The sequence below is a fragment of the Heterodontus francisci genome, chromosome 30, assembly GCF_036365525.1.
Source record: "Heterodontus francisci isolate sHetFra1 chromosome 30, sHetFra1.hap1, whole genome shotgun sequence".
Taxonomy (NCBI): domain Eukaryota; kingdom Metazoa; phylum Chordata; class Chondrichthyes; order Heterodontiformes; family Heterodontidae; genus Heterodontus; species Heterodontus francisci.
Genome location: NC_090400.1, coordinates 38714905 through 38737418, shown reverse-complemented (window position 1 = coordinate 38737418; position 22514 = coordinate 38714905). Strand labels below are relative to the sequence as shown.

Genomic DNA, 22514 nt, shown 5'->3' with positions numbered 1-22514 from the left:
TGATGACACCTTCCATCATAGAAACCGTAGAAAAGTTACAGCACAGAAAGAAGACATTCAGCCCATCGCCTCTGCGCCAGCTTAAAAAAAAACCTAGCCACCCATTCTAATCCCATCTTCCAGCACTTGGTCCATAGCCTTGCAGGTTACAGCACTTCTGGTGCAGGTCCAGGTACTTCTAAATGAGTTGAGGGTTTCTGTCTCCATCACTGATCCAAGCTGTGAATTCCAGGCACCCACCATCCTCTGGGTGAAAACGTTTTTCCCTCATGTTCCCTCTATTCCTTCTACCATTCACCTTAAATCTATGCCCCCTGGTAACTGACCTCTCTGCTAGGGGAACCGGTCATTCCTGTCTACTTTATCTAGGTCCCTCTTAATTTTGTACACCTCAATTAAGTCACTCCTCAGCCTCCTCTGTTCCAAGGAAAACAACCTAATCTTTCCTCAGAGCTGAATTTTCAAGCCCTGGCAACATTCTTGTAAATCTTCTTTTGTACTTTCCCCAGAGCAATTAATGTCCTTCCTGTAATGTGGTGACCAGAACTGTACACAGTACTTCAGCTGTGGCCTAAGCAGCGTTTTAAACAGTTCCAGCATTACATCCCTACATTTGTATTCTATATCTCGGCCAATAAAGGCAAATATATTCCATATGCCTTCTTCACCACTTTATCCACCTGCCCTGCCACCTTCAGGGACCTGTTGACATGCACTGCAAGGTCTCTCACTTCCTCTACCCCTGTCAATATCCTCCCGTTTATTGTGTATTCCCTTGCTTTGTTTGCCCTCCCCAGATGCATTACTTCTCCGGATTGAATGCCATTTGTCACTTTTCTGCCTACTCAACCAAACCATTGATATCATTCTTGAGTCTACAGCTATCCTCTTCACTATCAACTACATGGCCAATTTTTGTGCCAGCTGCAAATTTCCCAATCGTGCCTCCCACATTTAAGTCCAAATCATTGATATATACCACAAACAGCAAGAGACTCAACACTGAGCCCTGTGGAACACCACTGGAAACTGCTTTCCATTCGCAAAAACATCCATCGACCATTACGCTTTGTTTCCTGTCACTGAGCCAATTTTGGATCCAACTCGCCACATTCCCCTGTATCCCATGGGCTTTTACTTTTCTGACCAGACTGCCATGTGGGACCTTGTCAAATGCTGATGATTGAGAATATACTGCTGGGGCAATAATTGGCCGGATTGGATTTGTCCTTTCTGTGGTCTGGACATACCTGGGCAATTTGCACTTTGTTGGGTAGATGCCAGTGTTGTTGCTGTACATAACTTGAATAACTTGGCTTAGGGCGTGGCTAGTTTTGCAACACAAATCTTCAGTACAGCTGGGATCCTGATGGGATCATAGCCTAATTGTATCTAGTGCACTCAGCCATTTCTTGATCTGTGGTGCGAATTGAATTGACTAAAGACTGGCTTCTGTGATGGCGGGGACCTTGGAAGCAGGCAGAGATGGATCACCTAGCTATGAAGAGAGGTTGAGTAGATTAGGATTATTTTCATTAGAAAGACGGAGGTTGAGGGGGGACCTGATTGAGGTGTACAAAATCATGAGAGGTATAGACAGGGTGGATAGCAAGAAGCTTTTTCCCAGAGTGGGGGATTCAATTACTAGGGGTCACGAGTTCAAAGTGAGAGGGGAAAAGTTTAGGGGGGATATGCGTGGAAGGTTCTTTACGCAGAGGGTTGTGGGTGCTTGGAACACGTTGCCAGCAGAGGTGGTAGATGCGGGCATGATAGAGTCTTCTAGACAGATACATGAATGGGCAGGAAGCAAAGAGATACAGACCCTTAGAAAATAGGCGACATGTTTAGATAGAGGATCTGGATCGGCGCAGGCTTGGAGGGCCGAAGGGCCTGTTCCTGTGCTGTAATTTTCTTTGTTCTTTGTTCACCCACTTAACACTTCCGGCTGAAGATGGTTGCAAATGCTTCAGCCTTGTCTTTTGCACTGACATGCTGGTTGGGGCTGTTCGTGGATCTTCCTCCTGTTCAGTTGTTTAATTGTCCGCCACCATTTAGAGCTGAATGTGGCAGGACTGTAGAGCTTTGATCTGTTCGTTCTGGTTTCACCATGTTACCTCATTTTCACGTATTGTTGGTGCTGTTCCTGTTCCTCTTCTACACTCTTTATTGAACCAGCAATGGTCCCCTGGCTTGATGGTAATGACAGAGTGAAGGATATGGCAGGCCGTGAGGTTATAGATTGTGGTGGAATGCAGTTGGACTATTGATGGTCTATAGCGCCTCATGGATGCCTAGTTTTGATGTACTAAATCTGTTCTGAATCTATTCCACATAACATGATGGAGGATGTCCTTGGAGTGAAGATGGGACTTGGTCTCCGCAAGGACTGTACAGTGGTTGCTCCTATCAATACTGGCATGGACAGATGCATCTGAGACATGTAGATTGTTGAGCACAGGGTCGAGTAGATTTCTCCTTCTTGGTTCTCTCCCCTCCCAACATGGCTCCCCCCCTATTTTACGGGAAGTACTGGTCGAATATGTCTGCAAGCTTTCTGAGGGTATTGATGCAATATTTGATAATGTTACATGATAATGGAAGAGTACATAGATTGGCATTAATACCCACAGCTCTGTAGTCTGGTTGCTCATTACGAGAACATTCATGTGGAGATTGAGTGCAGCGGTCCCAGTAATGCTCCTGATGTGTAATATATTCATCACAATATCGAATGGGGGAATGCAGACCTGACTTTGATTCTTTTAATATGGATTTTATTCAGTCAAAAAACTTGCCCATAAGTTATATACAGTTAAAGTTGGACCCAATTTGAATTCCAGAATTAATGACCTGCACTGCAAGTTGGGTTTCAGTAACTCTTTGAGGTGATTTGATTCTCTAGTTGGCAGTATAGATCATGTTTTCATAATTTATTTTGGTTGTATGAGTATACACTAGACTTTCAAGAGGGGGCACCCTTGAGCCATAAATCATGTTTTTCATTTGGTTCATTTTAGACATTTTAAAGTTTTGTAAATTGAAGGTGATGAAAGTATTGTTGGGAAGGCAGTGAATTCTTGTTATAAATTAATATTCAGCATTTGCCTTTGAAGTTGACTATTGCTGGATTTAATGTCCAGTACTTAAAACAGCACTTACAACTGGTTCAGGGTGACTTGATCAAAATTTTCAAGATGTTAAGGGGAACAGATAGGTTAGATGGAGAGAAACTATTTCTGTTAGTTGGGGAGTCAAGGACTAGAGGGCATAGTCTAAAATTTTAGCCAGCGCTTTCAGAAGTGAAATTAGGAAACGTGTCTACTCACAAAGGGTGGTAGATGTTCGAAACTCTCTTCCGCAAACAATAATTGATGCTGGAACAATGATTAATTTTAAACCTGAGACTGCTAGATTTTTGTTAACCAAAGGAATGAAGAGATATGGGGCAAAGGTGGGTAGATGGAGTTAGTTTGCAGATCAGCCATGATTTCATGAATTGGTGGAACAGGCTCGAGGGGCTAAATGTCCCATGTTCCTGACTTGCATTTATAGTGTGTGCCTGGTTACTTTTGCCTTAATATTGGGATATTGTATTATGGTAATAGCACTATGTACATACACATTGTTGTCAAATTCAAACAACTGAAGGCAAATTTGCATGCGGCATTTGACGAAAAGTTAAAGGCTGCAACTGACATTCCTGTCAAAATGTACCTGCATCATTCTTAGCCACTGGCATTTGCAAAAATACACTTGCTATAAAGACATAAGGGATTTGTTTTTAAATACTGTAAAACATACCCATGTATGGTATGTTGGGGAGAACGTGCATCTGAGTTTGATTTTGTTCCCCCTCTTTGAATTCATTGAAAATAAATATAAATTTCTCAAGATTTTGATTTGATTTTGGTTCTCCATGGGTTTAAAATTCCATTCCTCCCTAAGTAAGAAGTTTCTTTTGTTCAGATCAGCAGAAAATATGACTGGCATCTGATCTATTTTGCTCTGCATAACACAGATGTTAGAAAAGCATAAATTTAATTACATTTTAGGCACATGGTTATTAATAGGATATCTTGAGGTCAGATGTGACATGATGAATTTCTATACCAATGAGAGTGATTATAATTCATGACTCGACCATTTTTTTCTGTCTGTCTCATTTAGAGCTTCTGGCTCACAGCTGGCTTTTGCTTATTTTCTGAATATTCAATTCCTGCCACCAAGTGGTGCAGTGCCAGAATTGTACAATACAACAAAAGGAATGGACAAATCTCTATCTTCTATTATCCACACATCTACCTACTTACTCATCATCTATCTTTAATATTTCAGATTATCATAAGCTGGCTATATTTGAGAAACCATAACATTTGATGTGCATTGGTTTTGAACTGGTAATTTTGAAGCATTGGGAATAGAGTAGAATGCTTCCAGCCTTTTATCAGTTATCTGTGATGTATACTGAAAGTAAAATTTCACTTATTAAAAACAAATGTTCTAATGTGCAGGGTCAACCCTTTCACTATATAAGCTCAAATGAAATACCTTGGAATTTGTAGGTAAAGGAAGCAAGTTTTCTGTAACTGTTTTATTTCATAAAGATGAAGTACCAAAGCCCTGTTAAAGATCTTCAGACTTGATAACTTTGAAATAGATTGAGAAGTTTGCAAAAGGTTTGAGGAGTTACATTAGGATATATCGTGCACGTTAGTAGATGTTGAATCTAGTCTTGTGGCAGTCCACTGGCTGGTTAATTCATCATAAATTAGAGTCATCCAGCACAGAAACAGGCCCTTCGGCCCATCGTGTCTGTGCCGGCCATCAAGCACCTAACTATTCTAATCCATTTTCCAGCACTTGACCCGTAGCCTTATATGCTATGGTGTTTCAAGTGCTCATCTAAATACCTCTTAAGTGTTGTGAGGGTACCTGCCTCTACTACCCATTCAGGCAGTGCGTTCCAGATTCCAACCACCCACTGGGTGAAAAAAGTTTTCCTCAAATCCACTCTAAACCTCCTGCCCCTTACCTTAAATCAATGCACCCTAGTTATTGACCCCTCTGCTAAGGGAAAAAGTATCTTCCTATCTAAGCTATCAATGCCCCTCATAATTTTGTATACCTCAATCAGGTTCCCCCTCAGCCTTCTCTGCTCTAAGGAAAACAACCCTAACCTTTTCAGTCTTTCTGCATAGCTGAAATGCTCCAGCCCAGGCAACATCCTGGTGAATCTCCTCTGCACCTTCTCCAGTACAATCACATCCTTCCTATAATGTGGCGACCAGAACTGTGCAGAGTATTCCAGCTGTGGCCTAACTAGCGTTTTATACAGCTCCATGATAACCTCCCTGCTCTTATATTCTGTGCCTTGGCTAATAAAGGCAAGTATTCCATATGCCTTCCTAACCACCTTATCTACCTGTGCTGCTGCCTTCAGTGATCTATGGACAAGTACACTAAGGTCCCTCTGTACTTCTTAGGGTCCTACCAAACATTGTATATTCTCTTGTCTTGTTAGTCCTCCCAAAATGCATCACCTCACACTTCTCAGGATTAAATTCCATTTGCCACTGCTCTGCCCATCTTACCAGCCCATCTATATTGTCCTGTAATCTAAGGCTTTCCTCCTCACTATTTACGACACCACCAATTTTCGTGTCATCTGCGAACTTACTGATCATACCTCCTATATTCACGTCAAAATCATTAATGTACACTACATACAGCAAGGGACCCAGCACCGATCCCTGTGGTACACCACTGGTCACAGGCTTCCACTCGCAAAAACAACCCTCAACCATCACCCTCTGCCTCCTGCCACTAAGCCAATTTTGGATCCAATTTGCCAAATTGCCCTGGATCCCATAGGCTCTTGCCTTCTTAACCAATCTCCCATGCGGGGCCTTATCAAAAGCCTTACTGAAGTCCATGTAGACTACATCAGCTGCTTTACCCTCATCTACACATCTAGTCACTGCCTCGAAAAATTCAGTCAAATTTGTCAGACACAATCTTCCCCTGACAAAGCCATGCTGACTCTCCCTGATTAATCCCTGCCTCTGCATGTAGAGATTAATCCTGTCCCTCAGAAATTTTTCCAATAGTTTCCCAACCACTGATGTTAGACTCACCGACCTGTAATTACCTGGTTTATCCCTGGTACCCTTCTTGAATAATGGTACCACATTCACGGTCCTCCAATCCCCTGGCACTTCTGTGGCCAGAGAGGATTTGAAAATTTGTGTCAGAGCCCCTGCTATCTCCTTCCTTGCCTCACATAACAGCCTGGGATACATCTCATCTGGGCCTTTTTTTCAGGACCAGTGGGATAGTTCAACAGTAATTATGAACTTAGTACACCATTAACCCAGTTACATACAATTCATTCAATGAGGTGTAATTTTTTCAACGGTTTTTACAGTCAGAAAAATAGTGTAAAAGAGCAAGTTCTCATCAGTTCAGTGATTTCTAATTGATTTTTAAGCCCACTAAAACAGCTAGTACTTCCTGGAATTCATTCTGGAATGAGGATATCTTGATGTAATCTTTTCTGAGCTACTACCATTTTTTGTGTGCTTGTAGCCAACATTGTTGCAGCATAAATGTGAAAAAATGTTAATTTACCCTTCAGAACTATGCTGGTTTTTAATCTGAGTTGTGAACTCTGCATACGCAAAATACATGGGCCAAGATTTTACGGTCAGTGGCAAAGCAGCAGCGCACACTCCTGACCTCTAAGAAAGCTGCCGACAGGGATCTCGCAATCTCTGTTGTGTGGATTTCCCCTTTTTTATACGTTTGTTTGAATCTGGCACCAAGTCAAAGGGATCTTCAGGTGTCCACAAACGGTGATGTCAGCAGGAAGGGTAAGCAACCAATCACATTGAAATGTTCTGATAAACCAGGAAGTAAAATGCACTGATTATCCTTCACTTTTGAATTTGTGACTGAAGTACGCGATTCCTGAAATATCATCTTTTTAAAAGAAATTGGAAAAATTGGTGTTTATTTTATCAATGGAGAAATGTGACATTGCACAAATATAAAATTAGTTTTTCAGGACCAGTGGGACAGTTCAACAGTAATTATGAACTTAGTACACCATTAACCCAGTTACAATTCATTCAATGAGGTGTAATTTTTTCAACGGTTTTTACAGCCAGAAAAATAGTGTAAAAGAGCAAGTTCTCATCAGTTCAGCGATTTCTAATTGATTGGAGACTGGTGGGACTTTAACAGAGCATCCTATGGGGAAGGGTAGAATCACTAACAGCAGCTACTGGTTTTTCGCATTTAACTAGCCATGTGCAGACTCTGGAAGTTGCTGTCTGTTCCAGAGGAGTAACGATGGCAAAACTTTTAACTGTTTGCTATCATTACTACTGCAGAATCCAAGCCAAGGTTCTGTGGGATGAGATGTAGCATTTTATTTAACTCGTATTCAGGTACACGTGTTCATCCCAGCTGAGAACATGTCATGTTGGTACGTGGCCTTATCTCGCCACTGAAAGCGATTAAAACCCAAATTAGATTGAGAAGTGATGTCTGGTTAGTTATCTATTTGGTAGTTTATTAATTATAAAGGGCGCTTACTGCCACTTCTACGTTGATTAGAAATTGTTAGTTTCTCATAAGTGTTTTGTGAAACCCTTGGGGTTGCATTGTATTTGTTTGTCATTGTTGCAAAGCAATCTGTGTGGAACCAAATGATAGCTTATTCATTTGTAGCATTCTTGTTTCTGTTTCAGAAGGTTGTGGGTTCAAACCTCACTTCAGGACCTGAGCACATTACCGGTTGGCACTTCTGTGCGACACTGAGGAAGTGCTGCACTTTGTCATTCGAATAAGATGTTAAATGTTTTGAAGGCGAGTAGGGAGTTCTCCCCAGTGCCCTGGCCAACATTTAACCCTGAAACAACACCAAAATAGATGAATTGGATATTCATCTCAGTATTGGTTTTGGGACTTAGCTGTGCACAAATTGGCTGTCACCTTTGCCCTCAAGACAACAGTGGCTCTATTTCAAAAATAATTCATTGGCTACGAAGCCTGAAATGTACTATATGTCATATTTTCCTTTCTTTATTGTTCGCTCTTAAGTTCCACAATCCAAAAGTTTAAGAATGAATTTCGAATTATACGTTGTTCAGCTTAAATTCTTTTTTTTCATTTCTAAAGCATTTTTGGGCAAACTGAGAACCCAGAAATTGAAATTCCACCTGGAAATGTTGAGCAACACAAAAATTAAATATTTGGCTCATTTAACAATGCATTTTTATTCCAAACCAGTACCTTGACCTTGAAGAAATCATTAAAACTATATAAGCTTTGCGCTAGTAAGATTTTCTTCATTTTGCTTAACATTTTAAAATGTTTCTGTGGAACCCTTGAGGAATGTTTTCATCTAATGCTTTGGAAGCAGTGACGAATTATCTTGCATTTACATTAACATGAACTTAATTATTTTTGGATTAGTTTAGCCTCAATCCTCACCAGTAAAGTTTCACACTAGTTGCAGTCAGCTCCCAAAGCTCTAAATAGTGACGATCCCATGCCTCGAGGATATCTGAGTGTTTAGTTAATCTGAACATTCATTAATTCTAAAAAGACATGCATCATTCTATGAAGTACAAATGTTTTTATCTTCCAATATTGCAGATAGTGAATCTCATTGATCTTCGCGTTGATCAGCAAAAGGCTTTTATAGTAGTGTTCATATTTGTCAGGGTGTCAAGCCAAAGTAATAATTTGTGAACTGTTTAGGTGGTTTGCCTCTGTGTATTGACTGACTGAAAGCAAGCCTATTGCACGCTTGAAGCTATTTGTATTGTCAGCAGAATGAGCTCAAACAAGCTACGGGGCAACTAAAGTGACAGCTCCTGAAGCATAAAAGAAAGTAAGTTGATGGCAGTTTCTGTTTATAGCTTCAAAATTCTGATTGTACTCTTGTAATTTACTGATGTCAGCTTGAAAAATGTGCTGACCCTTAGATTTTTCTACTCCCACTCAATGTAGGGTTACAGATAATCTTTTATCTACTTAATAGAAAATTTGATCTCGGATGGAAATAGAAATCTAGTTTCAATTTTGGTCAGCTTTATTCGCTTACCTTTCTTTAGAGTTGAGTTTGATTTTAGCAAAGTTAATAAGTCAAATTCTAGCACTTATTTAAAATAATCTGTGAAACCTAAAAGGCACAAATAAAAATAATTGAATATATCTTAGTTTATAATTTTCCAGTCCTACTCATTTAAATTATCTCTCCTTAATGATAGGGGAGACCAGCACATCAGTGCAAAAGACAAGGCTGAAGCATTTGCATCCATCTTCAGCCAGAAGTGCCAAGTGGATGATCCATCTAGGCCTCCTCCTGAGGTCCCCAGCATCACAGATGCCAGTCTTCAGCCAATCCGATTCACTCCATGTGATATCACGAAATGGCTGAAGGCACTGGATACTGCAAAAGCTATGGGCCCTGACAACATTCTGGCAATTGTACTGAAGACTTGTGCTCCAGAACTAGCCGCGTCTCTAGCCAAACTGTTCCAGTACAGCTACAACATTGACATCTACCCGGCAATGTGGAAATTTGCCCAGTGATGTCCTGCACACACAAAGCAGGACAAATCCAACCCGGCCAATTACCGCCTAACGGTCTATTCTCCATCCTTAAAGTGATGAAAGGTGTCATCGACAGTGCTATCAAGTGGCACTTGCTCAGCAATAACCTGCTCACTGACGCTCACTTTGGGTTCCACCAGGGCCACTCAACTCCTAACTTCATTACAACCTTGGTCCAAACGTGGGCAAGAAAGCTGAATTCCAGCGGTGAGGTGTGAGTGACTGCCCTTGACATCAAGGCAGCATTTGAGCGAGTGTGCCATTAAGGGGCCCTAGCAAAACTGGAGTCAATGGGAATCGCGGGGAAAATTCTCCATTGGTTAGAGTCATACCTAGCACAAAGGAAAATGGTTGTGGTTGTTGGAGGTCAGCCATCTCAGTCCCAGGACATCACAGCAGGAGTTCCTCAGGGTAGTGTCCAAGGCCCAACCATCTTCAGCTGCTCTTTCAATGACCTTTCGGCCATCGTAAGATCAGAAGTGGGGATGTTCACTGATGATTGCACAATGTTCCGTACCATTCGCGACCCCTCAGATACTGAAGCAGCCCGTGTCCAGGTGAGGCAAGGCTTGGGCTGATAAGTGGCAAGTAACATTTGCACCACACAAGTGCCAGGCAATGACCATCTCAAACAAGAGCGAAGGTAACCATCTCCCCCTTGATGTTCAATGGCATTACCATTGCTGAACCCCCACTATCAACATCCTGGGGGTTATCATTGACCAGAAAATGAACTGGACCAGCCAAGTAAATACTGTGGCTACAAGAGCAGGTCAGAGGCTGGGAATTCTGCGGCGAGTAACTCACCACCTGATTCCCCAATGCCTGTCTATCTGCAAGGCACAAGTCAGGAGTGTGATGGAATACTCTCCACTTGCCTGGATGGGTGCAGCTCCAACAACACTCAAGAAGCTCAACACCATGCAGCTGTGATACTATCCCTGATTAACAATGCCACTCCTGCACCTCTTTTACCTCCCTCCCTATTCCTTTTGAAACATCTAAACCCCGGAACATCCAACATCCATTCCTGCCCCTGTGATATCCACGTCCCAAGGGCGGTGCAGTAGTTAGCACCGCAGCCTCACAGCTCCAGCGACCCGTGTTCAATTCTGGGTACTGCCTGTGTGGAGTTTGCAAGTTCTCCCTGTGCCTGCGTGGGTTTCCTCCGGGTGCTCCGGTTTCCTCCCACATGCCAAAGACTTGCAGGTTGATAGGTTAATTGGCCATTATAAATTGCCCCTAGTATAGGTAGGTGGTATGGAAATATAGGAACAGGTGGGGATGTGGTAGGAATATGGGCTTAGTGTAGGATTAGTATAAATGGGTGGTTGATGGTCGGCACAGACTTGGTGGGCTGAAGGGCCTGTTTCAGTGCTGTATCTCTAAACTAAACTAAACCATCCAGGACAAAGCAGCCCACTTGATTGGCACCCTATCCACCACCTTCAACATTCACTGCCTTCACCACCAATACACTGCAGCAACTCACCAAGGCTCCTTCCAAACCTGTGACCTCTGCCACCTAGAAGGACAAGGGAAACAGATGCATGGGAGCACCACCACCTGCAAGTTCCCCTCCAAGCCCCACACCATCCTGACTTGAAACTATCTCACCACGGGGATGGGAACCGGAGTCACGGATCATTGGATGTGGTAGCTGTTGAACAGGCAGATACCGAGTGCAGAGAGTCTGTGAGGAAGGTTAGACAGTTGACAGGGCAAAGTTGCAGCCAGTATGATGGGTTGAAGTGTGTCTATTTTAACGCAAGAAGTGTCAGGAATAAGGGTGATGAACTTAGAGCATGGATCAGTACTTGGAGCTACGATGTTGTGGCCATTACGGAGACGTGGATATCACAGGGGCAGGAATGGATGTTGGATGTTCCGGGGTTTAGATGTTTCAAAAGGAATAGGGAGGGAGGTAAAAGAGGTGCGGGAGTGGCATTGTTAATCAGGGATAGTATCACAGCTGCAGAAAGGGAGGTCGTCGAGGAGGGTTTGTCTACTGAGTCATTATGGGTGGAAGTCAAACAGGAAAGGAGCAGTCACTTTGTTGGGAGTTTTCTATAGACCCCCCAATAGCAACAGAGACACGGAGGAACAGATTGGGAGGCAGATTTTGGAAAGGTGCAGAAGTAACAGGGTTGTTGTCATGGGTGACTTCAACTTCCCTAATATTGATTGGAATCTCCTTAGTGCAAATAGTTTGGATGGAGCAGTTTTTGTCAGGTGTGTCCAGGAAGGTTTCCTGACTCAATATGTAGATAGGCCGACTAGAGGAGAGACTATGTTGGACTTGGTGCTTGGCAACGAACCAGGCCAGGTGGCAGATCTCTCGGTGGGAGAGCATTTCGGTGATAGTGATCACAACTCCCTGACCTTTACTATAGTCATGTAGAGGGACAGGAGCAGACGAGATGGGAAAATATTTAATTGGGGGAGGGGGAATTACAATGCTATTAGGCAGGAACTGGGGAGCATTAACTGGGAACAGATGTTCTCAAGGAAATGCACGACAGAAATGTGGAGGTTGTTTAGGGAGCACTTGCTGCGACTGCTGGATAGGTTTGTCCTGATGAGGCAGGGAAGGGATGGTAGGGTGAAGGAACCTTGGATGACAAGAGATGTGGAACAGCTAGTCAAGAGGAAGAAGGAAGCTTACTTAAGGTTGAGGAAGCAAGGATCAGCCAGGGCTCTAGAGGGTTACAAGGTAGCCAGGAAGGAACTGAAGAATGGACTTAGGAGAGCTAGAAGGGGACATGAAAAAGTCTTGGCGGGTAGGATTAAGGAAAATCCCAAGGCGTTCTACACTTATGTGAGGAACAAGAGGATGGCCAGAGTGAGGGTAGGGCTGATCAGGGATAGTGGAGGGAACTTGTGCCTGGAGTTGGAGGAGGTAGGGGAGGTCCTAAATGAATACTTTGCTTCAGTATTCACTAGTGAGAGGGACCTGGTCGTTTGTGAGGACAGCGTGGAACAGGCTGATATGCTCGAACAGGTTGAGGTTAAGAGGGAGGATGTGCTGGAAATTTTGAATGATTTGTGGACAGATAAGTCACCGGGGCCAGACGGGATATACCCAAGGATATTACGGGAAGCGAGGGAAGAGATTGCTGCGCCTTTGGCGATGATCTTTGCCTCTTCACTGTCCACTGGAGTAGTACCGGATGATTGAAGGGTGGCAAATGTTGTTCCCTTGTTCAAGAAAGGGAATAGGGAAAACCCTGGGAATTATAGACCAGTCAGTCTTAAGTCGGTAGTGAGCAAATTATTGGAGAGGATTCTGAGAGACAGGATTTATGATTATTTGGAAAAGCATGGTTTGATTAGAGACAGTCAGCATGGCTTTGTGAGGGGCAGGTCATGCCTCACAAGCCTTATTGAATTCTTTGAAGATGTGACAAAACACATTGATGAAGGAAGAGCAGTGGATGTGGTGTATATGGATTTTAGCAAGGCGTTTGATAAGGTTCCCCATGGTAGGCTCATTCATAAAGTAAGGAGGCATGGGATTCAGGGAAAGTTGGCTGTCTGGATACAAAATTGGCTGGCCCATAGAAGTCAGAGGGTGGTAGTAGATGGAAAGTATTCAGCATGGAGTTCGGTGACAAGTGGTGTTCCACAAGGATCTGTTCTGGGACCTCTGCTCTTTGTGATTTTTATAAATGACTTGGATGAGGAAGTGGAAGGCTGGGTTAGCAAGTTTGCCGATGACACGAAGGTTGCTAGAGTTGTGGATAGTGTGGAAGGCTGTTGTAGGTTGCAACGGGACATTGACAGTCTGCAGAGCTGGGCTGAGAAGTGGCAGATGGAGTTCAACCTGGAAAAGTGTGAAGTGATTCATTTTGGAAGGTTGAATTTGAATGCGGAATACAGGCTTAAAGACAGGATTCTTGGTAGTGTGGAGGAACAGAGGGATCTTGGGGTCCATGTCCATAGATCGCTCAAAGTTGCCACCCAAGTTGATAGGGTTGTTAAGAAGGCGTATGGTGTGTTGGCTTTCATTAACAGGGGGATTGAGTTTAAGAGCCGCAAGGTTATGCTGCAGCTCTATAAGTCCCTGGTTCGACCACACTTGGAATATTGTGTTCAGTTCTGGTCGCCTCATTATAGGAAGGAGGTGGAGGCTTTGGAGAGGGTGCAGAGGAGATTTACCAGGATGCTGCCTGGACTGGAGGGCATGTCCTACGAAGAAAGATTGAGGGAGCTAGGGCTTATCTCATTGAAGCGAAGAAGGATGAGAGTTGACTTGATAGAGGGGTACAAGATGATGAGAGGCATAGATAGAGTGGATAGCCAGAGACTTTTTCCCAGGGTGGAAAGGGCCATCACCAGGGGGCATAATTTTAAGGTGATTGGAGGAAGGTTTCAGGGAGAAGACAGAGGTAGGTTCTTTACACAGAGAGTGGTGAGTGCGTGGAATGCACTGCCAGCGGTGGTAGTAGAAGCAGATACATTAGGGACATTTAAGCGACTCTTGGATAGGTACATGGATGATAGTAGAATGAAGGGTAGGTAGTTAGTTTGATCTTAGAGTAGGTTAAAGGTTCGGCACAACATCGTGGGCCGAAGGGCCTGTACTGTGCTGTACTGTTCTATGTTCCTATGTCACTGGGTCAAAATCCTGGAACTCCCTAACAGCACTGTGGGTGTACCTACACCTCAAGGACTGCAGCGGTTCAAGAAGACAGCTTACCACCACCACCTCAACGGCAATTGGGGATGGGCAATACATGCTGGCCTATCCAGCGTTGGCCACATCCCAAGAATGAATTAAAAAAAACAAATGAAGAAAGACTGGACATAATGGGTGTTTACATTGGGGCTGGGGAAGAGAAGAGGGACATTGAATCAATCTTAGAGGTGCAAAGATGAATGCACAGTTAAGGTATAACGACTATTGAGTATGATGTATATGTGCAATAGTGTGCCTGGGGAGACAACATGAGGGAAGGACCTTAGAAATTTTGTAAGTATTATGGATAGATTTTTCGAAAATTGTGTTATTGAAGGGTATGAGCGATAAGTGATATAGGTTGTCTGACCTTTGAAACTACTAGGATAAAAATGATTTTTTACAGCCTTACAGTTCAGAAGAAACTAGAGATGGAGTGTTATTAGTTAGGTTCACCTCTTGGTGTATCACGGGTAGCAATGGGTGCTTGAAGGTTGCATGACTGCACTGGGGAGGAATTTTCAAGTTTTTTTCCATAACGATTGGCCACAGATTTTCCTTCGTGTCTCCTTTTCCTCTTTCAGAAACTGTCAATATTAGTGACTAGGAGGGTAGTGCACCCGGCTACAATACTTAACAGGTTGAGCATAGAAGTGCCTGATGTTTTTTATTGGCTCTTTCTCAGTGCTTGTATGCATGAATAGTGGTTAGTGGGATGGGAACATCTCCAGGTTGTGAGTTAACACACTTTCTGCTGTGTACCAGCTATAGTAAATCTCCAACTTTGGACCAAAGATGATGATCAAATTAAATGTAATTTTTTGTGTCATCTGGTTAGGACCATTTTCTGTCACTCCAATTTTGGTCTTTAGAGTACAGCACACTGCATGAATATTTGGTTGTAAAAGTCCACATTCTGTATGTGACCTTAAGACCAGACCAGGCTTTCCTAAGACTAGTGCTAGCTGTGCCAAAAGAAAATGGGCTGGATTTTACCTTAGGCGGACGGGACTTCCCCACCTCTGTAAAAGTTGGTGGCGAACCAGCTTCCGCCTAGCCCGGGGATCAGTCCTGCATTTTATGCGTCCCCGGGCTTTAATTGTCCCGAGGTGGGACTTCCACCCGCTTTGAGGCAGGAAGTCCCGCCTCATTGAGCTGCTGGCCAATCAGTGGGCTGGCAGCTCTTAGTCTCAACAGCGCCACCGGGAACGGTGGCCCCTGCTGGGACTGCAGCCCAGCCGATCAGATGGAGCCATGAGTGAAGGTAAGTTGGGCATGCCTCACCAGGGAGATTGGTCCTTCCCTGGTGAGGCTGGAGTGGTCGTTTGGGGGGAGGGGGGGGCGTCTTGGGTCCCGGGAGTGGGTTGGGAGGCATGGGCAGCCCTCAATTGGGAACCCTGTGTACGACTGCCATGGCCTCCCCCCCGGTGCGCAGCAAGGCCGGCAGCTATCGCTGGGCAGCCTTTCACGTCCCCAGCATGCCCCCTTGCCATGAGTCAAATACCCTTGGAGGTGGGTGAGGGCCCTTAAGTGGCCACTTAAGGGCCTTGCTTGGCCTCGGGCGGATGGGCCGTTTTCCCCTCCAGCCCGACCACTGTAAAGTTGAACGGAGGTGGGAGCGGGGCAGGTAGGCATCCCGGAGTCTCCTGCTCAATTTTATGTAACCCCCATCCACCCCCACGCCACCATCTGACCTGCTGGGGCAGTGTAAGATTCAGCCCAATATAACTCCTTATTGACTACTATGCGTTGAAATAATGTGAATCTCAAAGGTACCTATTAATGGCATCCATAGCAAAGCTACTGAAAACTGCTCAGGCGCTTCTGAACAGAGCAATTGCTGTTGGTTCCAATAACAACCATGTATCTATTGGTTTGCTATTCATATCATTAGATGTTATATTAGTGAACTTGAATTAACATTATGTTTTATGCTTTATATAAATGTCCTCCTCACATGAATTGCAATGGAGCAAAGCAGCGCAGGAATAATTTTCACATAGCACAATTAACCTATACCAAAGAATTCTGTACAGTGAGTATGTAAGACTATGACTTTAACTCAATAGTTTTCCCACCTTATTAAGTTGATGTATTTGCTCTGGGACAATCATAACTTCAATACAAGGAAATTGACTAGGAGACAATTGAATATACTACTAAGCTGGAGAAGCGTAACGAATAAGTTATTCCAGGGACAAAAGCCTTTGTTTCTGTTTTTTGCATGTGTATATGTAATTTTTAAAGACTCTTAAACAAAGGATATATTAAAAGGCTTTTTGTTGCTGTCCAGTGACAACATAAATAACCGTAGAGAATTATTGAAGGACTTCCAAAAGAAGACTGACAGTGGACTGTTATGCCACTCAAGGATAGGCTGCAACATAAAATGCCCTCTTCTACTCGATGCTGAGTAACAACTTTAAAGAATGAAACATGCGAACTGCAAAGTGGAGTGGGGGGTGTTTAGTGAGGAAACGAAGGGAGGAACTGAGAAGCAGGGCTATCTTCCTTGTAACCTTGAGGACAGTGTGAACATTCAGTGAAGTACATTTCCCTTAAATGTTGAAGCTATATGGAGGAAAATAATTCGATGAACAACATGGCAAATATATAACTGGAATTTGCGATTCATCCTGGTAAAATGATGGGTGTAGCACAATGCTATGACTGACGCAGTGAATATGTTGCTACGGATCAAGTCTGTTGTGGAAGTTTTCAAAAAGAATTTATAAAATACATCTGTAAATATTGAGCATCATGTGTGAAGTTTTGCAGAAGTTGTAAAATTGAGTTTTTTAATGACCTGAACCTGTCTCAAATCTCTCAAAAGGTTATGGTGTCTTATAATTGGGGATTTGTTAAATTGCAACTATCAGTTAAGTCACAGGTACCAACATTCATTTATTTATTTAGAGATACAGCACTGAAACAGGCCCTTCAGCCCACCGAGTCTGCACCTACCAACAACCACCCATTATACTAATCCTACATTAATCGCATATTCCCTACAACATCCCCTACCATCTACCTACACTAGGGGAAATTTACAATGGATATATCTACCTATCAACCTGCAAGTCTTTGGCTGTGGGAGGAAACCGGAGCTCCCGGCGGAAACCCACACGGTCACAGGGAGAACTTGCAAACTCCGCACAGGCAGTACCCGGAACTGAACCTGGGTCGCTGGAGCTGTGAGGCTGCGGTGCTAAACACTGTGCCGCCCCATTGTGTTTATGCAAATTTTTTCCATGTAGCTTCGATAGGTTGGAGTGAAACTAGAGACCTAACTGGCTGAATTTTACCAGTCCCTCGACGTCGGGGTTCGTGACAGGGTGGATGGCCCATAAAATACTTGAGGGAGAGGCCCGCACAACCTCTGATGCCGAGAAGGCCCTGCAGCATTTTACCGGCAGTGGCATTTAAATATTAAAACTAATTTAAAAAACATGATCTCAACTTACCTTTTCCCAGCTGCTGTCCCACGCCAATATAATGGCCGCCGGCCGCAACTCGCATGCCTTCGGAACATTGTTTGGAGTTCTGAGGGGGGACCCTGGTGGGAAGGAGTGAAATTATCAGGGTGGGGGGACTGGGGAAAACTTTTTTTTTATTGGCTGTGGGGATGGTGGAAAGGGGTTGAAGGGCAAATGTGATGAGGTTGTAGGGGGAAGTTCGGGGTGGGAATAAAGTTAATGTTTGTGATATAGGCCAATAGAAGAAACATTTGGGGGGGGGGGGGGGGGAGGCGGTGTTGGGAAAGGGCCTCCAGCTGTTTACTTATTTGTTAAAATAATATCCACAGTCATATTATTTTAAATATGCAAATTTTTGCTAAGGGCTTGAAGCCCTTTAAAAATGGCATCTGCGCATTGGCGCTGGATGCCATTGCTGGGGTTGGAGCGGTCACCCCCTGTACGTCATCGGGAGCGGCCGCTCTGTCCCCCTCCCATTTAAATGAGTCCCCACCTGAAAGCCGCCGACTGCAAAGCGTGCCACAGCGATTTGCAGCGCACTAATAAAATGCAGCCCAACAGTTCACCTTTGCTACTTCCCTTTTTGATAACTTTCCATTCTCTCTTTCTAACCACCCTCCCCCCACCATTTTGTTTTGAATTTAAGACTTTGTCTTATGTTGAGTGTTATAGCTGGTTTAATTCTGTTTAATTTTCTCCCGTATTCTGGTGTTATTTCTTTTTTGCTTTGATTTAACTTATTTGAAAATAGCCCTAGCAACAGCAGGCCTTTATTAAACTGTGCCTGCTTTGAGTACAAAAATATGAACATACGAACTAGCAGCAGGAGTAGGCTATTCGGCCCCTCGAGCCTGCTCCACCATGCTGTAAGATCATAGCTGATCTGTTTGTAGACACAACTCCACTTTTTGCCTACCCTCATACCCTTTGACTCCCTTGTTTGTCAAGAGTCTGTCTACCTTTGCCTTAAAAACATTCAATGGTTTCAATGCCTCCACTGCTCTTCGGGGAAGAGAGTTCTACAGACTCACAGCCCTCTGAGAGAAATTTTTTTTCTTCATCTCTGTCTTAAATGGGAGACCCCATATTTTTAAACTGTGCCCCCAGTTTTAGTCTCTCCCACAAGGGGAAATATCCTTTCAACATCCACCCTGTCAAGTCCCCTCAGCATCTTGTATGTTTTAATAAGATCACCTCTCATTCTTCTAAACTCCAATGAATACAGACCCAACCTTTCCTCATAAGATAATGCTCTCATCCCCAGAATCAGTCGAGTGGACCTTCTCTGAACTGCTGCCAGTGAAATTATATGCTTTCTTAAGTAAGGAGACCAAAACTGTAAACAATACTCTACATGTGGTCTCGCCAATGCCCTGTACAACTGTAGCAAAACATCTGTGCTTTTATATTCCATTACCCTTGCAATAAATGACAACATTGCATTTGACGCCTTAATAACTTACTGTACATGCATACTAACTTTTTGTGTTTCATGTACTAGGACACCCAGATCCCTCTGCAACTCAGTTCTGCAATCTGTCTCCATTTAAATAAAATGTTGCTTTTCTTCCGTCCAAAGTGGACAAGTTCACACTTTCCCACATTATACTCCATCTGCCAAATCTTTTCCCACTCACTTAACCTATCTATATCCCTTTGCAGACTCCTTGTGTCCTCTTCACAACTTATTCTCCTACCTATCTTTGTGTCATCAGTAAATTTAGCAACCATACATTCTGTCCCTTCATCCAAGTCATTGAAATAGATTGTAAATAGTTGAGGTTGCAGCACTGATCCCTGTGGCACTCCAGCTTGCCAACCTGAAAACGACCCATTTATGCCTACTCTGTTTCCTGTTAGCAAACCAATCCTCTATCTGTGTTAATATGTTACCCCCTATACCATGGGCTCTTATTTTGTTCAGTAATCTTTGATGTGGCACCTTGTCAAATGCCGCCGTCTGGAAATTCAAATAATTAAAGGATTATATAGAAAATGGAAGATATTCATACTGTTCAGTAATTTATAGCTTTTATATTTGGTTACAGGAAATTTTATTCATATTTTTCTTGATGTTTTTTGAAAAAGGAGGTCAGCGCGTTTGGCGAAGATGGAGAAGGCGATAGCTTGGATAATTGGACTGTCGTGTGTAGTGGAACATACTGGGAACGAAAAAATCCAGTAAGATTTAAGCATACTGCTACAGAAGTCCTGCTGTCTGTTACAGGAGAACAGTATGGGCGACCAATAAATGGCCAACTTGAAGTTCATGGGATGCAGTATTCAAACCAGTACAATTCTTGGAAAGTGATGGAAGGAATCTTCATGAAGCCTATGGAAGTGTCGAGGGCTGGAGTAGATGCACATATTGAACTATAATTTAAAAACAAAACTGTCAATACTGTTGTGTGGTTTAGTTTGCAATTGAATCCTGAACAACATCTGAATCTCTTAATCCACTTTTAAATATGGAAAATCTTTTTCAGTCTTGGATATATTTTGACTTAAACGTATAAAATCTTGCACCTTAATGGTAAGTTTTTGAAAAATTGATCCTGAGGAGAGCACTTGGTTTTGTGTGAAGCCCTAGTCCTCCACATCGAGTGGGTGCCGATACATTTTAAAACATGACTTGATCTGAACTGTATTTGTAAAGGTTTATACTTCTAATGTAAGAATAACATTTAGGGTGCACTGAATATGTTCTTCAACTGGAACATACCCAAGTAAGTATTCAAAATTAGATGTCAATTGAGAATAATATAACCGTATAGTATTTGGACCACTGAAAAGCAGTGCAAAGATTTTTTTAAAAGTATTAACTACACTTTTTTTTCATTTATTCTGAGCCCTGATTTAATTTCAAGCAAATGTGGATTTTTAAATAAAGGGCAAGTGGAGTCACTGTTTGAAGTGTGGAAATACTTTATTAAAAAAAAAAGGCTATGCAGCAAACTAGCCTATACCCTGAAGATCATGAACTTGAGTTTATTAAGATTTCCTAAACAGAGTGATATGTAAAGACAAGGCACTTCATTTCGAATTTGAAATGGGAAAATTGATGGGCCAAACCCTTACTAAATGAAAAGTAATTTCTTTAAGCCAATTGTCAAATTCAACTTCCCTGGGAAGATGTGTGATGGTCATTAACCTGCAAAAGGGGAAAAATTAGGGCTAGGGTGAGAAAGGGCATTCTTAAAACGAAATCTAAGTTTTGTGATTGATAGACCAAGCTTAATAGTTTTTTTGAGTGCCAAGCTAAGAACCAAAGGTTCTTATAAGACAACTTTCCTTTGGCAACCTTTCTCAACCACCCCCATCCTAAAATGCATGTTTTAAGTACATCTATTTATCCTATTCTTTGTTTAATTCTTTAAGAATCCTGACACTTTTAAGATCCTTCTATAAAAATGATGTGAACTCTTGACTGTTGGTTTATTTCTAGAGATAAAATCCACCAGTATTTCTTTATCCCATTTTTGCTTCTTTGCGTATGTGCTCTTACTCAGCAATGATATAATAAAACTGACAAAACAGTATTGTGAAATATGTTGGGACCAGAAAAGGAGGAGAATTATTGCAACTGTAGTAGATGCTATAGCATGATTGTGATGGAAAGTCAAGATTGGTTCATCCATCACCACAATCATTAATTCACTTATCTCTATGATATTACAGTATGATCAATCAGTCCTTAAAAAAAGTCCTAAATTTGTATGTAGAGTACAGACATGCATTGATTTTCATTATACTATTCACTGAACTATAAACAGATTGTCCAAATGTTATAGTACAACATTTAATGTAAACTTTTGCCACATGATATATATTGATCCAGGTTTCATTATTTTAAATGAAATAAATTCTCTTTGTGGGAAGTTTTGTAAAAGGTGCCTTACTTTTTCTACATTTTTTTGGCGTTTCCTTTTATTAGATTTTAAATGTCATTCCTCCTTTAACAGTCTTACGTGTTTTTATTTGACTTCCACCATTTAGAATTTTCCTTTTTATGTCTGCTAGAAATTATATATTTACTTGGGATAAAGGTAACTTATTTCACTGCAAACAAATCAAACTTCAAAATTATAACTCTTAGTTTTGTTTGTAATGTGTCAATAATGGATCAATTGTAGTGAATACTAAAGATTGGCTTAGAACAGCAGCACCCTCTTTCCTCCACCCAGCCCTAAACTAATTCCCATATTTGTCTTTTTCTCATTAAGATTAATTGGCACTTGAGTGGATATTTCCATAAATCGCACGCCCAGGAATTAGCATCTGTTGTGTGTGGGAATTAATAAATTTAAGATCAGTATCAAAATGTTGTACTTATTGCATTATTCTAAAAACGATTCACATAAACTCTTACAACCCTTTTTCATAAATCCCTCCCTTATTTAAATAGTTCATAGCTATTGTGTTTACAGCCTGGTAACAATCAAACAGATTAGATTTCAATTTTGAAAGTTTGCCCAAATAATTCAGTTATATCATCCCCACCTCTGCCAGCAAAAAAAAACAATGTTCAGTAAACTATAAATATATTGTCATGCAGGCCCCCACCTACCAAGAATAAGGTATGTAATTTTGCCACATGGACATTAAATTTCAAATTGTTACTGGGAAGAAGAGAAGGCCTTTTACAAGGGGTTGCCAGGCCCTGGCTGGAAAGACATTTTTGCATATTAACGGACAGTATTTGTAGACAAAGGACCATTCCCTGAACCACACATTAC

General features: G+C 42.3%; 1 protein-coding gene across 1 annotated transcript in view; it reads left to right on the top strand.

The window, feature by feature from the left end:
* LOC137346687 (stromal cell-derived factor 2-like) overlaps nt 1-21667 on the top strand; it is a 34940-nt gene extending 13273 nt beyond the window's left edge. Inside the window, exon 3 of the mRNA XM_068010379.1 lies at nt 19867-21667. Within this exon, the coding sequence (XP_067866480.1) occupies nt 19867-20157 (291 nt within the window). The 3' untranslated portion in view covers nt 20158-21667. The remainder of the gene's footprint in view (nt 1-19866) is intronic.
* Nucleotides 21668-22514: the final 847 nt, after the last annotated feature.